General features: G+C 37.0%; 1 protein-coding gene across 2 annotated transcripts in view; it reads right to left on the bottom strand.

Moving 5' to 3' along the window:
• tgfbr3 (transforming growth factor, beta receptor III) overlaps positions 1-19,017 on the bottom strand; it is a 241,412-nt gene that overhangs the window by 54,768 nt on the left and 167,627 nt on the right. For both annotated transcript variants that reach the window (XM_051932789.1, XM_051932788.1), the window contains exons 6-7: positions 12,983-13,151; positions 7,357-7,504 (exon numbers count right to left, since the gene is read on the bottom strand). In XM_051932789.1, the coding sequence (XP_051788749.1) occupies positions 7,357-7,504; positions 12,983-13,151 (317 nt within the window). The remainder of the gene's footprint in view (positions 1-7,356; positions 7,505-12,982; positions 13,152-19,017) is intronic.

Raw genomic sequence — 19,017 nt, forward strand, 5'->3', positions numbered from 1 at the left:
CTTCTCCTTGCACTTACTGTTCCCCTTCCAACATTACTGGCCAGACTGAATTAATTCCGTGACATGGCAGCTGACCAAACACAGCTGAGGAACCGCACCGTCATGGTTGGCACTCACTCTGACAGCCGTTCAGGGTTGAAGGAAACATGCAACCGAGGAATGATAACCGGATTATGAATTTTTCCCACACGGACAGTCCCTTCATCAGTGGCAAAACTGTGGGAACTGTTAAGAATGATGAAATTAGTATTTGATACTAAAGAGCAACCATTCAGATCGGCTTTAACAAAGAGTTCGAATAAGGCTTCAAAGCTTTCAACATATTTACTAATTCTTTATGCCAGTTTTGGCCACAGTGGATAAATGCAGCTGTTAGGTAATGTAGATTATCTTAGACTGAACTATGTAAAGAATTGTTAAAAACACAAGTCTCACTGGAATAGTTTCGTGGCTAGTGCAGTATCTGGTAAGCCATATGAATTGCATGACTTTTGCTGAATGTGTAAATAAACATTCTTGGTGTGTTTCATCTGTATATCTGAAGTGAAGTCAAGTGAACCTTGGTGTGTGTTCTTCACCTGCTGCTAACTCATAGTCAGCAGAAGAACTAATGCAGACTGCTGAAGGAAATGTAGGTAACACTGTACCCGAGCCTTCACCTGCATTCACTAGAGAATGGTGCCCTTAGAAAGATGACTATACTTTGCCACTGATGTTCACATTTTAAAAACACTGGCAATTGCAAATTAATTGCAGCCTGTATTGTGTTTTCATATATATATATATATATATATATAAAAAATATATATAATCCCTGTTGATTTACTTAATCCTTAGTACTAAAGTCTTTTCAGGCAGAGTTATATTTACAGTCCTTTGCCTGGATATAATTTTGCAAACTTTAATGAATTTAATTGGTGAGCGACAGCACAAAATACTCCAAATAGTATTTCTTTCATTGTGTTTTCTTACTGAAAACTGAAATTTTGATCCAAAAACAGCTACAAAGTGATGTCACTTATGAAGGGTCACTTGATTTAGCAAGAAAAAAAAAAATTAGTGACAAAAAATACAAATGAACATTCTCCCACTTTTAGAGTGTCAGGTGAAAACTATGAAATAAAGCCTGAACCATGTGAAAATGTATTAATAAATACATAAAAACAAGCACAACTATTCAAGGGTAAGATACAATGCAGTAGTGAAACATAAAATGCGTTGGCCAGTATGAAAACTGTATGTTGTATGCGCATGTACCTTAATGTTGCAAACATTTAATGGGCACTTAGAAACTCAATAAACATCCACGACACTCTAACTAATCATCTCCTACCTAGACAGCTTGAACGTCTTCTGGATTTCATTACGGAACAACTCTTAACGACTTAATTGGGTTAAAGATTAAGTTAGACTGAGAAGATTCTGCACATGTCTACACCAAACATTTTTAAGAGATCAAAGAGGCTGAATTAGGAAATCTATACAAAAATCTGTTTAAAATAGCTTCGAGGAAAAGCTAAAACAGGACAAAGTACAGCAACTGTATGTTTCTGTAACAATGAAAAAAACATATAGGATTTTAATATTCTTGAAGAATGATATTTGACATCCCTATTCTTGTCTATATATATAAAAATGGAATGGGTGGGTCGTCGGGTGGGCCTTTTTTTCATTCCGTCGTTTTTTCGACGTTTTGAAAATGTAGAATGATTATTTGATTTTTTTGTTTTTATTTGATCGTGTCTATGTAGCCGCCGTCGTAATAAAGTATCGCTAAAATCGTCATTTATCGTAATTTATTTTTGACGTATAACGTCGCCGTCGTCGAGGTCAGTGATACCACTGCAAAAAATCTGCTTACGGTTGAAAGACACGCCCTACTCACTGGACAGTTAAAAACACCAATCAAACTAACGATGACATCAAGTATTACCCAATCAAAAGTAGGAAAGGAGGCATCTTCATAAAATGCGTGTGGGATGATTTGCATGAGACGCTGCTTTAAAAAAAAAATGATTAAAAAAATACGGGATAAATCCCGTCCAGTATTGATTCAAAACGGGACGCGCAATTTCATTCTCAAACGCGGCACGATTCCGTATTTTAAAGGACGGGTGGCAACCCTACAGTGCCAGGTAACCACCCATACAATCACATTGTGATTCAGACTAGGAATGCAATGAATGTAATTACCCCGATCTACATACAAGGCGAAAGTCTTGCAACATTCAAAGATGATGGTTTGGGATAAGTACACCATACAACATAAAAGAGCTTATGAAGCCTTGAACTGAAAAAAGCAACATCTCAGAGATCGTAAAAAAAAATAGGAGCTAATGTCGTTTTACTCGCTGTAGATTTTAGTCAAACATTACCAGTTATTTCACGAGGGAGACCAGCACATCAACTCAACGCGTGTTTAAAATCCATGCTTCTCCCACGCTCGGTTATATGTCGCGTGTTCTCGGGTAGGTGCACCAAAAAATGTATACATTTAAGCATGTAATGGGCAAACAAAAAATGAGGTATACCCGAAGGCACAGCAGTAGTACTTAATGTAACTTTACTTCTTAAATGTTAATGTTTTACTGTTTAATAATTTATACGCTTCTTATATGTTGTTCAAATTCTTTTATCAAAATACCAGTGACAGCGCAATGCACGATAACATCGAGTGAATACACCATACGCATCCGCCCACGGCTGCCCTGCTGTGCGCAGATAGGACTTGATTGTACAATAAAATAAAATAAAGATAAAAAGACTAAAACAATCATCACCCATAAAGCGGATAGTAGACGTGACGTACTATATGTGTACCACATTTCAAGTGTATAGGTGCAACGGTTTGCGAGCTACAGGTCATTTAAAATCCTGGACAGACACACAAATTGCCACGGTAGCAAATTACAGAAGAAGATTTTACTGTTTAATAATTTATATTTATATGAAATGTGCTTCTTATATATTACTTCATATTCTCATATGATAATGATGTTAATGTTTATATTGATTTCTGTGTTATTAAAACTGCATGTATGTGTGTATATGTATATATATATATATACGAGCTGTATATACCCGGCGTTGCCCGGGGCAGAAGTAACCTAATCGGTCAAACACTTACATATATACCAAAGTAAACCTAATCGGTTAAACAGCTTCATATATACAGAAGCGAACCTAATTGGTCAAACAGTTATGAATGTGCAGAATGATTTTACAAACATTATGCGTGTTAACAATCATTAAAAAGAAAAGATTGAGGAACTGTTCTTCTATATGTGATGAAGCCACTAATAAGACAGATTTTTTTCAGGACCCAGCTGTTTCATAACTAAACTACTGCCACCCCAAAGTAATGCCTAATAGTGGTTTTTGGGGTAGCTGTGGAATAAAAAGGGTGTTTTTTAGTCAGTAAGAATCTGACAGTACCCTTCAGTACGGACTGAAGGGTGCCTATGTAAGGTTTTACATCCTTCCCTTATGGAAAAAAAAACATACTAAACTTTTTTTTCATCATTACAGATAATCTCAGTCAAATCGAAGTACGCATTCTCAATTTATTTTTATCTAATTTTTACTTTTTCACAAAGCCATCCCATGCCAATTTGTATGAATAAACTTTTGCTAGAGAGTTACCAAAAGTTTATTCATGCACATATTTTAATACGGATAATCTATCTCTAATCAAGGTTCTCATTTTCATTCTAATTTAAAATAATAATAGATACTCATTTTTTTCTTCTGTTTTAGAAAAACCAATCTATGCCACCTACGTCTTCGTCAAGTCAGCTTCATCCAGCTTCATCACATATAGAAGAAGAGTTCCTCAATCTTTTCTTTTTAATGATTGTTAACACGCATAATCTTTGTAAAATTATTCTGCACATGCATAACTGTTTGACCAATTAGGTTCGCTTCTGTATATATGAAGCTGTTTCATCGATTAGGTTTGCTTTTGTATTTATGTAACTGTTTGACCAATTAGGTTTGCTTATGTATATAGATTAGCTGTTTGTCCGATTAGGTTCGCTTCTGTATATATGAAGCTGTTTAACCGATTAGGTTTACTTTGGTATATATGTAAGTGTTTGACCGATTAGGTTACTTCTGCCCCGGGCAACGCCGGGTATATACAGCTCGTTAAGGTTATAAAAATCTTATTTAAAGGTTAAAAAAAAAACCTCCAGCAAGCAAAAGTGAAACCAAAAACTGTAAACCAGTAAGTGTGAGGCCCAGCAGGAAACTTGCCTTTTAAAACTTGTGTGGATGTATGAGATGGATCAGATTGCTTCCTTAAAGTGACAAAAGTTCCACTAGATTTACTGACTTGGTACAGTCAATGGAATATCTAATCTATGGTGGGAATTTCTTTCTTCATTTTCCACATGTCTCAGAGGGATTCTCCAATATTGCAGACGGCTTCTATGCAGTTTGGTGGGGTGTTTTGGAAATGGTTTAAAGAGCAGAAAAACAATCCCCTGGGATAGACTGAAGCAGTGTAAGGAAGATTTACATACATTAACGACTGTATCTGAGCTGCAGAAATCCTATACTGGATAAGTGCGAGCCAGGAAAAAGATGAACACAAAAAATACATTTCAGCATTTGAAACAGAAAGGTTACATGCTAATAAACTATTTGTGTATCAGGGGTACTCAACACCAGCCTTAGATGTCCACAGTGGCTGAAGGTATTTGTTTTAACCAAATATTTCATTGGAACCTGTTTATTTACTACTAAAGCAATATGCCTTTTTTGGGCATTTTTAGTTAAAGGATAATTTTTGGAATTTTAGAAATCAAAGTTATTTCTTCACAAACATGGTATATATGCATTCGACATGCAAAATTGCATTTTGTATAAATTTAAAAATATATCTCACCCTCACTGGAGTGTTACACTGGAATTAACCAAGAATGAAGCATCACCGGAAAAGAAAACCCTTAAAACTTACCGAATACATCCATTTTCCAAGCCTAGACAGTCTGATGAGTATTGATCTGTGTCTTGCAATAACACACACATACTGTAAAATAATTTATACATGTCATTTTTGAACAAAAAAGCAATATTATGAGACTCAGGCATTTTAAAAGAAAGCCAGCCATGCGTGATAGCTCAGCACTTGTAGTCTTCTAGAATAACCTTTGCTTTCCTCTCAAATGACAAAGTCACAGTAAACGTTTTGTGACACATGGTTCTTTTTGTTTTGACTTACATGTACTTTCGTATTTATGTGAAAACTCCCACAAGTGAATAGAAAAGGTATCGTTACCTTGAGAAAAGCAGCACCAGGAATACACAATAAAATAATTATGTTTGTTGTCACAAACATGCGTCGGAAAGACAGACAGCATGTTTTCTTTTATAGAAACTCAAAGAGGTCTTGTTCAGTAAGTTTCAGTCATTTTGTTTTTCCGGTGACGCTTTGTGCCCCATTGCCACCATTATAAAGTGCCATTGCATGCAAGATATTTGTTTTAAATTATAGAAAATGCTGTACTTTGAAACACAATTTCACATGGCAAATGCATATATACCTTGCTTGTGAAGAAATAATTTCAACTTGAAAAATACCAAACTGCATCCTTTAAATTATTTGTTACAATTCAGAATCCTATTTTAGTTTTAAACAGCTGCACTAAGGTTTTAATTGTTGCCTGTTTTCTTAAGCAGCCATCAATTAATAATGCAGTGCCAATGACAAAGGAACAACCAGCTCTCCAGCTACCATGCTTCTATTTAAACCTTTGTACATGTATCATGAAGAATCTGTGTTAATACAATGTTTTGAAAATAACGAGACTAGGGAAGGGCCTAGGGGTACATATCTGTTCAGAACCACAGAACATATGGATAATGTTCTCAAAAAATGAAGAATCTACAATGTGATAAAAATATGTCTTGTAAGAATGAAAGCACTAACAAGCAATACAATTACATACCAAGCTTCACGATCTGCTGTGCCTGGCATCTAATTATGAAACTGGTTGGAATGAAATTCTGTAGCCAATCCAGGACCAGAGTTGAGTACCCGTTTGTTACCAATGATTTCATGCAGGTCACTACTTTTGTTTTGTTACACACACATTTTTATAACTGAATTGCTCCATCACATAAGCTAACAATATACTTACTACATTTAAATTGTATTTTTCTAATCTAAGCATGAAAGCCTGTGGCAGCAGACTATAAAATGAAGGAACACAATACCTGTAATCCTGTCTATTTTCAAAGCATGTGCAGTGCAGATAATCCATAAAACAATTGTAAATTTCTCTGTAATATGCTTTTAGTGCTATGAAAATGATGATATAGGAGACTGTCCCCCTTATTTTTCTCATCTATCCATCCATTTTCTGCAGACCTTTTTCAGCACAAGGCTCTGTGCAGCTGGAATTTCACACAAAAGGAACTCTGCTTCATATTTTACTTTAACCACAATCATAATTTTTTTCCATTAAGCGTCAATTTTGTCAACTGAAGTATACATGTTGGAATATTTAGCGAATAAAAGGGATGGATATCCTTGATGGCGCCCTGCCTGGGGTTTGTTTCCTGCCTGTGTTGGCTGGGATTGGCTCCAGTAGACCCCCATGACCCTGTAGTTAGGATATAGTGGGTTGGATAATGGATCGATGGATATCCTTGATTGCTTTTGGAATTATTTATTATGCCTCCTTATTAAAAATAATTGTTTCCTTGAGAAGCAATGCACAAAGCCTTTTTTTTGTTCCTTCTCTTGATGATTCCTTTTTCTGGTGCCATACTAGAAGAGCTAAGCTCAGAAAACATTGTGCAAAAATATTTTTATGAACTCCAAAGTGATTAACGTTTCAAGTGTAACATGTGGAACACTGTAAACTATGCTGAGTGCCAACCATCCACATAATTCTTGTTTTGATGGATGGCAAACTTGCAAGACCGAGCACACAAGAAAAATAATCTGGCAGGCTGGCTTTCAAAAAAATCTCATTCTTCATTTTACGGGATGAATAAAAGAAAAACTACTGCATAGACTAAAAGGAAATTTCACAGCACCTACCCTCTGTCTACAACTAAAACAAAGGTATTATTCCATATGTCAGATATGTGACAAATATAATGTGCAGCTTGTTTCGTTAAGCATGACAGCAGCTGGAAGCTGGGGACATTTTTATGACTTGTGCTAGTGCTGCAACTCTGTGCAGAAGCGTCTCTCCTTTTTAATACCTTTGCAAATTGAGGGTCATAAATAATGTATGCGGCATAGTACACAGTGGGGCTAGCAGGTGTCAGCTCATTGATGTACAGTATAAATTAGAAGTCAATGACAAAAAGTCATCCAGAGTTCAAAAGTCGTTTACATACCACTACTTCCAGGTTTCCAGAGACTCCATGCGACTTGACTACCCAGTTGACTGGCTTCTCACACTTCAGGATAAGCACAAGGTTTCTATGAACCATGGTGTTTGCTTCAAGAGGCCTGACGTCAACAGTTATATCCACCTGGAAAGCACTGTTTTGGAAAGAAAGGAGACATTCTGAATGCCAGGAATCATGAACTTATCCGGGTTCTTCCATACTATAATGTCTCTAGTGTCTGGCCAGTTGATTAAAAGCCTGGGCAGACTCCCAGATAGCAAGGACAAAATGCATAACAGACGGGTTACTAGCACGCGCAGCCTGGATTGATTTTACATAACTCGACTGCTGCATTCCTTCAATGCCATTGGTGAAGGGATACGTTTTTGTAAAATAATTTTAAAGTACTGCCTTCTCTGTGTTTCTGTTAGAAGATTTTCCATACCTTTCTGTTCTGGGTGGCATATGTTGGGAAAGTCACAGGGCACAATAAAAAATACCTTTTACAGAGATTTTTAGTGAAAAGGAAAGATGTATGCATCTCACACAAGCAAATGTATTTCTGTGGAAAATATTGTCGTCCTGTATATTCAAAATATATTTTCAGACCGTTGACTGTAAGCACAATGTAGTATACTGTAGGTAAAATAGAGGCAAATCCATAGCACCTCATTTTAAACCTTAACTCGCCAGTTACATCTGCTTAATTAGGTGTAGCAAATTTAAGTTAACTTTAAAAAACGAGCAGTTTTTTGTTGGCACTTAAGCAAAAAATAAATTTTCCAAACCAAAGAAAATTCAAGACTAATAGAAGATTCATGGTTAGACTAATATCTATCTATCTATCTATCTATCTATCTATCTATCTATCTATCTATCTATCTATCTATCTATCTATCTATCTATCTATCTATCCACCCATCCTCACTTACCCTTTCAAATGGCAATACTAATTTCCTCATTCTCTGAGTAAATCTTCCGTACCATTCTGATTCTACTGTACTTAAAACATGTGTGCCTTCAAAACACCCTCATTTGCTTCTCATTTGATATTTTTTAATGCCTTATGGTATTGGGGACTATACATAATAATGATTGATGTTAAGGATGCCCCCCTGGGTGTCCACCACAGTGGCTTTACCTGACACAGTAAATCTAGCAAAGCAACCAAGGACAGGCCTAACACTACACTGAAGGTATTATGTCTCTTGCCTGCCTTGAAGTATTTAATAATCAAGTGCCACCCATTTTAATTCTGAAAGTGTTCTCCACTGTTTTTCTGAATACTGTTTGAATTATACAATGGGCTAACAGTAGCATTTTTCTGAATGGCATTATTATTGCTGTGATCATTTGTCCTGGAAATGAATGATCAAAACAGAGCAGCTAAGTGGCAGAGATTTAAGGATAAACCAAATAGAGTTGTTAGTCTAAAGGTAGCGTTGAAACACTAAAAGTCTGAGATAGGCAAACTTATTCAAAGAGCAAAACAAAACTCAAATCTTTAATACTTGTGGGAGTTTGGATTAAAATGACTTCACAACGATTCCCTGTTTAACTATAAAAACTGACTTGCAGCCATTAGACTGACTTAAAACTTTCAGTCATTATCTAGTTAACTCAAGTGTAAGTATCTGTGCTATTTATCATGTTGAAATTCAGGCTGGAGAGCATTCTACATGGACCTTGCTTGTTCTATTCTTGTCTGTATGCATTTTCACAATTCCAAGGATGCCAACGTGCCTGTGTACATCTCCTTCACTACTGTGAGGAAATAAACATGTTTTCTTTCTTCTTTAGTGACAAGTATAACAATTATTTTTACTGAGCCCAACCATTTGATTCTTTAATCAAAAATGTCAATTCATTGAGAGGGATATCTCTCAAGTTCACACAACATCTGTTATTAGGAAGTCACTATAAACCTAGGAATTTCCTATGAAATGGAAGCTAGCCAATGCTGAAACATTATATAAAAAGCATATTATGCTGACCCTGGTAATAGATGGCTAATGAATCAACTTGCATCAAAGTTAAATGAATGGGAAATGATAATAAAAGATAAGACAATGCAGCCAGTGTAGGTCTAAACAGGGGAGAGTGTGTTTTACTAATATACTGGACGTTTATGAAGGTATGTTAAAGACACATGATAGACAAAAAGCATGTGATTATAATCTACAATGACTTTCAAACTTAAGCCCCATTAAGACTACCTACAAAGGAGAAGTGGCAAGGATTCATAGGGCAGACAACATATTGGTACAAAACTGGTTTATGCATCCTGTAGTAAATGAAACGAGGTGAGATTACATCAGGGATCGACTCTGAGTCCTTTCTTATTTGCAATGGTGATGGACAGGTTGACAGATGAGATTAGACAGGAGTGCCCGTGGACTATGATGTTTGCTGATGATATTGTGATCTGCAGCGAGAGTAGGGAGCAGGTTTAGGAGACCCTGGAGAGGTAGAGATGTTCTTTACTACGGAGAAGAGGAATGAAGGTCAGTAGGAACAAGACAAAATACATGTGTGTGAACGAGAGGGAGGTGAGTGGAATGGTGAGGATGTAGGGAGTAGAGTTGGCGAAGGTGGATGAGTTTAAATACTTGGGATCAACAGTACAGTGTAATGGGGATTGTGGAAAAGAAGGTGAAAAAGAGAGTGCAGGCAGGGTGGAATGGGTGGAGAAGAGTGTCAGGAGTAATTTGTGACAGACGGGTACCAGCAAGAGTGAAAGGGAGGGTCTACAAGACGGTAGTGAGACCAGCTATGTTATATGGGTTGGAAACAGTTGCACTGACCAAAAAACAAGAGACACAGCTGTAGGTGGCAGAGTTTAAAGACATTAAGATTTCACTGGGTGTGACGAGGATGGATAGTATTAGAAATGAGTACATTAGAGGGTCAGCTCAAGTTGGACGGTTTGGAGACAAAGTCAGACAGACGAGATTGCACTGGTTTGGACATGTGCAGAGGAGAGATGCTGGTATATTGGGAAAAGGATGCTTGGGATGGAGCTGCAAGGAAAGAGAAAAAGAGGAAGACCTAAGAGAAGGTTTATGGATGTGGGAAGAAAGGACATGCAGGTGATGGGTGTAACAGAACAAGATGCAGAGGACAGAAAGATATGGAAAAAGATGATCCGCTGTGGCAAACCCTAACGGGAGCAGCCGAAAGGAGAAGAAAAAGAAAGAATAGTTGATGTCTTTAAATAAATTAAATCAAAGGACAAACCTGGAGAAAACTCAGCCCTAGTAACGGGAATTAATGTAAAGATTTGGAGAAGGGAAGTAAAAATGTAAATATAATTAGACATTGGGAGACACTGAGCCAGAAAAATACCTGGGAATCCTACAGACCCTGTTACTTTCCGATTCTGAACTGTATACAGCAGTGATTAAGAAAGATAATAGAGAGTTGGGTTATATAATACTGGATCAATCAAGATTATGTTTAAAGAAATACTCCACTCAAAAATTACATTTTTTATCACGTTACCTACCCCATGTGTTTTGTAGTGATAACACAGAAAAATCTTTAATCTGACGTTTTCATGGAGACTAGAGATAATAACAGTTTATGGTACACTGCAAGGCAATGGCGACCAATGCTGAACAACAGGCGTATGAACAAACCATATGAAAAACATTCATGGAAAAAAATTAAAGTCTCACATTACTGGTGTTCTTGAGCTTTTGAGCTCTCTCCACATTCACTGGTCAAGAGTCCTGTTTTCAATTTAAAAACTCATGTGAGCTACATTCCTGACTATGATGTGCACTGTTCTTTCTGGAAGTAACAATTTCATAATATTTTAGAAAAAAATGCATGTGTTTTGCTTGTTGTGAGCAATCAAAAGGATAACTGACATGTGGATCTTTTTTTTTTTTTATCAATAGACTTTTTTTCATTGTTTGCCATTGTATTGTATCGGTTACCATTGGCTTATATTATATCATCATTTTTTCGCCTCCATTTTCTACGAAAACATGACATTAACGTTTTTTCTCAATCATCACTAAAAAGCACATGGAGTAAGTAAACTACTGTATAAAAACACATTATTTTTGACAGGAATATACCTTTAAGCTATACAATACACCTGTGAGGTCACCACTGAGAGAACACAACTAAACTGAAAGAAGTCTAGACAAGAGCTGCTATACATATTTTAGAACCATGGTATATATTCTACAAGTAAAAAAAAAGATTAAAATCTCTCTGTCTAAGCAAATCAAATATGAAGACATGAATGAGAGAAGTATTTAACACTTCTATAAAATAAGCCATTGAACTTAAAAGAAGAATTGCAACAAGAACAGTGTGGTGCAGATGAAGGCTAACAAAGAGTAGATTTTGTGCTCATTGTATAAAGTAAGTATTTTTTCATGCTAAGAACTATAGAGGTATGAAATGAGTTATCAAGAAGTGGATTTAAAAGTTCAAAAAGTTTCCTATATTCTTATTTGGCTTACTTTCAGCTACATACTTAACCAATTACAGGGCTGCCATCTTTTCCATTGACATAAACCAGCTTATTAGTTTTACGGTTAGAATTGCCCAGTTTAACAGTAATAAGGACCTTTAAGAGGCCTTACGTGGTCTTCCTTTTGTCTCAACCATTTTTTTTTCTTCAAACAAATGGCCATGGCCTGAGGAGACAGTTGGTATTAAAATGGGTGTCTGGTGCATGTATACGTTCTTTCAGTCATATCTGTTGATATCTTTATAGTTATAATATTGCCATATTTTGAACCTCTCTAACCAATTCTCAAATTACAATTGCTACTAAAAAGTACAAGTAGTGATCAGTAGATTGGAATGTCATTTGAGCTCAGCCAATTTTGTGTGTCACTAAATGAATCGATCCATTCTTGTGAAATTTACAGATTTAAGCAGTTACCTAACAAAACTAAACTGCCCACCATTCTGTAGATGGTGCAAAGAGATTAATTTTCTGTTTGTTTTAAGTGTGTGACAGAAAAGGCGTCCAGCAGTTCATAAGAATACCTTTAAAATGTCACTCAAGTATACATTTAGGCTGCAAACACTCAGACACCCAGACACATTTATGGTTGTATTTTTAACAGGACTTCATACCAGCTTTGACATGCAAGGCTTCCCTCTGCTTTAAATGTTTTTAGTATTTTGCACAGATATATTATCATAGCATTGTAGCTTTAATTTTTTCAAACTTTTTATAAATACTGTTTTTTTTTTTTTTTTTATTAATTTTTATTGTAATCATTCCATACAAATAGATCAATTTATAACCAAACAAAATTGAAGACAAATCAAACCCCACCCCTGAGAAGGAGAGCTTAGCTAAAGGAGAATTGCTTAGGGCTTTTTAATAAGACAACAATAAGCAAAGGAAAGGGAGAAATAAATATATATGTAAATAAGAGATGGAGAAGGGAATTAAATGCGGTAATAGTTATTTCTCTTATTCTAAAATAATATTGATCAGATCCTGCCAGGTTTTGAAAAAAATTTGTACAGATCCTCTAACTGATACTGTTTTTTAATGAATTGCAATCTATAATATTTGTGAGATCTTTCTGAACATTCTCTGTATTCAAAGTGCTAAAACATCTTGTTTACACAGCTTACTTTAAAAATGTCTTACCTGTAACTACTGGAGTCTGGAGCTTGCAGCTCTATGATGTGAACATCTCTGGACCCTTTTGAGGAGGATAGCAGACAACCTTCTGCAGCCTTAGGCACCAGGTACTCTGCCAGATAATTTAGGGATAGGAAGTTCTTCTCAATAGTACAAGTCATGGGAAATACTGGGCCTGGAAAGATAGTGACAGGAGAGTACATGTCAGGACATCTCAAGGATACATATTGCTTAGTTGAGCTCAGAAGTTACAATAAATTCCAAAATACCTATCAACGTTCACACTTTCCCATGAGTTTCTTTCAAGAATCCTTTGAACACAAAGACATTTATCATGGCTTTCAATTGCCCATTAAATTCATAGAACATCATAATATCACAGCTGTTTTGCTGTACAAAAAGGTAGACATGTTTTCAGTTTTCTAATTGAACAATAGTGAACTGAGAATGAGCAGAACAACATAGTACTAACATTAACCAGCTTGTACTTAATTATGGCGGATATTCAAATACTGTACCTCAACTGCTACTGGTGTAGAAATCAAGTGCTCAGGGTAAGAAAGTGGGCTGGATGGCGAAAAGAGTGATATCAGCAGAGTTGCCACTCTCTATCCAGGCACACACAACAGAACATATCTGCAAACTAGAAGGAAAACTGACCTGTTGTGTTACTTTATGGTAGCCATTTTAGGCAATTCATCTTCATACTACTGAAGTCTTAAATTTGAGCTCTCATTATGGAAAGCAACAGCAGCAAAGTAAACTCACAGTTGGATGTTTTATATTCTTGCACTATTTAGTAAACGATGTGGATGTTGGTCAGCGCCCTTTAGTCAACTGCTGCACATCCACAATTTCATACTTTGTGTGCTGATCAACAGGAAGCCTCCTCTAAAGTGACCTGCTCCAATTACTCACTTTGTAAAGATATTAATATCATATGGCTTGAGTGCAGGGCTGGCTCTACCATACAGGCAAACTAGGCAGCCACCTAAAGCAGCTAAGTCTATGGGTGCTCACATTTTGTCAATTCTACGAGGGCCCTAACATTCTTCAGTCTCATATCTGGTTAATAAAGACCCCCATTTCTTTGGGCCGGCTCCTCCATGTAATTGATTTAAACATCCAAGGTTTGGGCGTGACAATTTCATCTTCACCTAGAGCAGCAAAAAAGCTAGAGCCAGCCCTGCAAGAGTGAAGCACTGTAAAGACCAAATGAGAGAAAAAACGCAGCCCCAGCAATCAAACTGATCAGAAAAATTGTGTAATAAATAAAGTAGGTAGAAAAGGAATGGGGAGGACCACGCGTGCAACAAAGGACTTCTTCTAGGACAAGAGCCAGTTCAAATAATTGGGTAAATATCTTTACAGCCCAAAACAAACACCCCCACTGACACTGATGAATCATTTGGTCTCAAACAAGGCGTCTAGTATAATAGCTTTATAGCAACTGTATAAATACAGCAAAATTGGCATCAGTTTAACAAGGAGAGCCTTTTTAACTCAGTGATTTACACAGCTATTTCAGAGAGTGCGGATTTCCTCCAGGATATATATAGGAAGACTTCAGACCACATTTTAATATCCTAATGCAACTGCAATAATGTCCCCATAGCAGATTTTTCTGATCTATAGTTTTCATATATTCTGTATAAGGAGTCTTCTGGTAATCTATTAGTGCACTGCCTCTGGTCTCAAAGCTTGCTGGTGTTTTACTGAGGTCCTTTAGTCATCTGTTAGTGCTTCTGCCCCAGTCTCCTCAGAGCTTTCTGGTGTTTCACTGAAGTCATCTGTTCATGCCTCTATCTCTGGCATCCTCAAAGCTTGCTGCTGTTTTACTGAATTGTGGCTCTTTTGTTTCAGTTCAGTTCATTCCTTGTTTTTCTGTTCACATTCTTTTGAAGGTTTTTAAGCAAAGAATATCTCACAGTCTCTGTGCTGGTCCCCAAGAAAGATGGCATTCAAAAGTTATCATATCAGTAACAGCAAATAAGCAGCTTTTATTTGAGTCTGTGTTCTCACAGTAGGAAGGAATAGACTGAAACACCATCACTAACATGGCTGTCCCTAGAATGGATGAGAAGAACCCTGAAGGGGAGTGTCAACACTTCTGGCTGAAGTGGCCTAAGCCCCATCCCTTCTGGGCAGCCAAGTTCTTAAAGACTGATCCACCGGAAGTCGTTGTTTACCTCGGACCTACTTTAGAAAAGGATAGAACTCTGATCCTAAAATATATACCTTAAACACTATCTGGGGAAATAATTTTTGATTCATTTGTTATTGATCTTTTTTTTCTCTTTTTTCAATCTAGGGCATTAAATAGGGTGCCCAGAGAGAGCCCCAACCCTTTTTCCTTTGACTTGCCCCTTTTTACAATATATAGTATTTATTTTTTTCATAAGAATTACTTATGAATGCTTTGAAATTACTTCAGTCTTTTTGTCCGGGGGCTCCTAACTCATCGGTATGAGAAAACCCCCATAAATCATTCGATTTGTCTTGATGTCTAGTTATGCAAGACATCAAGCTTTTTGGAGTTCCCCTCTATTTTTGCCCAATTTAGACCTGAAAATCCTTCATTTTTGTCACTTTCTGGACCATATATTTTACATGGAGTTACACCCTTATGGAAAAGTAAACCAATAGGTGTCTTCATCAAGAATGATCAGAATGGCTTGATTTGTGCATGCCACATCAACTGACCCCAGGGGTTCACCCACCTAATGGGATACAAGGATTCAAATTTGCTCCTTTTTATAAAATGTATGATCCTTGCCCTCTAAGAGACACTCCCAGAAGGTTAAAAATGACTAATTTCTGTTATAATCAATAATATTTAGATGTTAAACATTTAAAATAAAGCACACGTTTTAATATTTCAAATATCTTACACAATCATTCTTGTTTATTATGTGTTTCTACCTCATGAAGTAGATCACTACATTTCATGTGAACAACTTGAATTAGGATGGCTTATGCTGATTCAGTTTGTATTTATTTAAATCTTGTAAATACAGTATGTTCAGAACCTCACAGAAGGCTAGAACTGTGCAACACTTGAGCCACAATGTTCACTGAAATCTCACTTTTACTTTGACATCTAATTAAAAGCAAAAAAACAAAAAAAAACAACAGGCCTAGGAAATATGCCAGTGCTCTCTGTCAAGATGTCATTAAAGGGAGATGCAATACTTGATCATTGCAAGCAGATTCTGCCATTAGTCATGCAGCCTAAAGCTGTGCATGTGTGTTTGTTTGAAGGCTTCTTTAGAAGAAAGTGAACTGCTGGCACAAACAGGTCTCAGACTGTACAGCGCCATTTCTTTTTCAGTCCATGCCCCCACTGAATATTCCTGCAAGCTGTGCCCATAGCAAGACATTTATGTACCAAACTCAATCTGATGTGTCTGGTAACACTGCTAGATGGTGGAGCTTTCACATCCTTGGACATGTGCACTCATTGAGAGAACACCTGTCTTTCATTTTATTGTGCTGGAAAAAGTCAGGCCTATTTTAAAAGTGAACACAGATTATCTTTCTCTTGAAAGCTTGAGGAACACTGTTTCTCACCTTGGCGGGGTCTACAACTGTAAACATATGTTTAAAAGACTCGGCAGCAGAGCAGGGACCTTGAAAGGCTTAGAGAACAGATTGTGAACCAGCCATGTATAAAAATGTACAGGAGTTTGATGCCACGGGAATGTAATGCATTTGTCGTCAGTCATTTAATCACATACCCAATGTGCCTTACTTCTCCGAGTGAGTAACCATGCCTGAATGTCAAAAAGGCTCTGCTAGTCATCAGCTAATTACGATAGCTACGGTCAAAGATGGGGTCAGTAGTGGTCTCAAATATTAATTTCTAAGCAGTAATAATTGCTGAGCATTATTAATAAAATACATTAATTATGTATTTTATTAGTCTCTAGAGCAAAAAGAAGTGCTTATAGGTAATACACATACAAAATGTGTCATATATTTTCTATTTACCTCTAAAACACAAACCTTTTGGTAAGCTCATTTAAATCTGGGTATCTACCAGCCTTCTAACCTCTAGTTATGTTTACCTACAAAATAGTAGCTAATCTGAAAAGTGGTTGTAAAAAGAAACACATGTTAAGAAACACATAATATGAATAACACAGCACCCCAACTGCTGGCGAAGAAATTATTTTTATAATGGAGAAAAAGTGCTATCATATTACTCTGCATGACTCACTGTTCTATGCTTACACTCCCACTCAACATTTTACAGTCTTGCATATCGCAAATTGATTTTTAGCCTACAATCAAGAGTACACACCATATGAGCTGGCACATTTTAACAGAATATGTGAAAATCTGAGACTCTGTAAAGCTGTTTCTTATATTAGGTTCATATTTCTTAATTGTTGTTGTATTTGTCCAGTGCTGCAGTACAGACATTTGTAGCACACTGCCACAGAAAACATTTCATAGAATGTGTACCTGTGTCGCTGGTTACCATTGTCACAGCAGGGCTGATAAATCAATTTTATTTTATATATATTTTCCTGATCTTTTTTTTTTCTTCAAACTATAACATTTAGCAGTTTCTGTAGAATTTTATATGTTCTTTTGGTTCAATTGCATGTTCTGGTGCTGTCAGACTAATTTCTTGTGACAGACACCCTCTCCATGAAATAAAAAGATAATATGCAGGTATACAGTGACTCGATTGCATTCTTTTAAACAGACAGGGAAGAAAAAGGAAGACAGAGACACACTAAGGTTCAACATGTACAATATGTGTGAACTCTTGACTTGATGGAAACTGGGCAGACAGACACCAACATTTGACTGCTATACCTGCAGCTTAAAATCAGCTGCTGTTAGTAAACCAAAGCATGAAGAATTCACACATATGAGAAACCCTGCTGAGAACACAAATTAAGAAGAGACTTTCAAAAGAGCATTCTTGACTCTCCATTTTTAACTTTTAAGTTGAAAAAAAAAAGATCAAATGATATATACTGAGAAGTGTGGTTTAATGATGAGCTACAGGATGAAGTAGACAGTCTTGTATTCCTGATTTACATGTTTTAATAGTGTTATTAACTTTAATTCAATGTGAATATGTGTTTCATGTGTAATGAGCACAAATGCAAATAATTATACAGTAATAATGATTTCCCAAAAAAAAGCTAATCAATTACATAGGGTGACAGTAGTATTCTTGAATGATAATAATAATAATAATAATAATAATAGGGGCAGCACGGTAGCGCTGCTGCCTCGCAGTAATGAGACCTGGTTTCACTTCCCAGGTCCTCCCTGCATGGAGTTTGCATGTTCTCCCTGTGTCTGTGTGGGTTTCCTCCGGGTGCTCCGGTTTCCTCCCACAGTCCAAAGACATTCAGGTTAGGTGCATTGGCGATCCTAAATTGTCCCTAGTGTGTGCTTGGTGTGTGGGTGCGTGTGTGTGTGTGTGTGTGTGCCCTGCGGTGGGCTGGCGCCCTGCCCGGGGATTTGTTCCTGCCTTGCGCCCTGTGTTGGCTGGGATTGGTTCCAGCAGACCCCCATGACCCTATGTTAGGATATAGCGGGTTGGAGAATGACTGACTGACTGACATGATAATAATAATAACAATCCTCAGGGGCCCACCATAAAATGTGGGTACAGGCTTAGTGACACCAAGCCACTGTACCTCTTTGGAAGTGTAACAAAGAAAGAAATTTTCCAAACACAAATCCTGTACCACATCGTCCATCCCGCAGGTTACGAAGGGACGCGTTCGAGGCTTAGGTAGATGGTCTCATTCAAAAAATATGCTACAGGCTCCCTCTGGGAATCCTGTTACCAGCGAGCACAGCCAGAGTATGGCTATCGCTGAAGGCCATTAAGACCAGGCAGTATACTTAGCTGAACACCATAAGAATAGCCAGTCCTCTTCCCAAACAAGAGATGCCACCCTTCACACACTTTGTAAAGGAGATACTGCTTTGAATAATCCAAACAATCCTAAAATCCATAGATTCACTGGAAATACTGCAGCAGCTCCAGCAAGGCATATAATATCTAA

This window comes from Erpetoichthys calabaricus, chromosome 10, assembly GCF_900747795.2.
Source record: "Erpetoichthys calabaricus chromosome 10, fErpCal1.3, whole genome shotgun sequence".
Classification (NCBI taxonomy): Eukaryota; Metazoa; Chordata; class Cladistia; order Polypteriformes; family Polypteridae; genus Erpetoichthys; species Erpetoichthys calabaricus.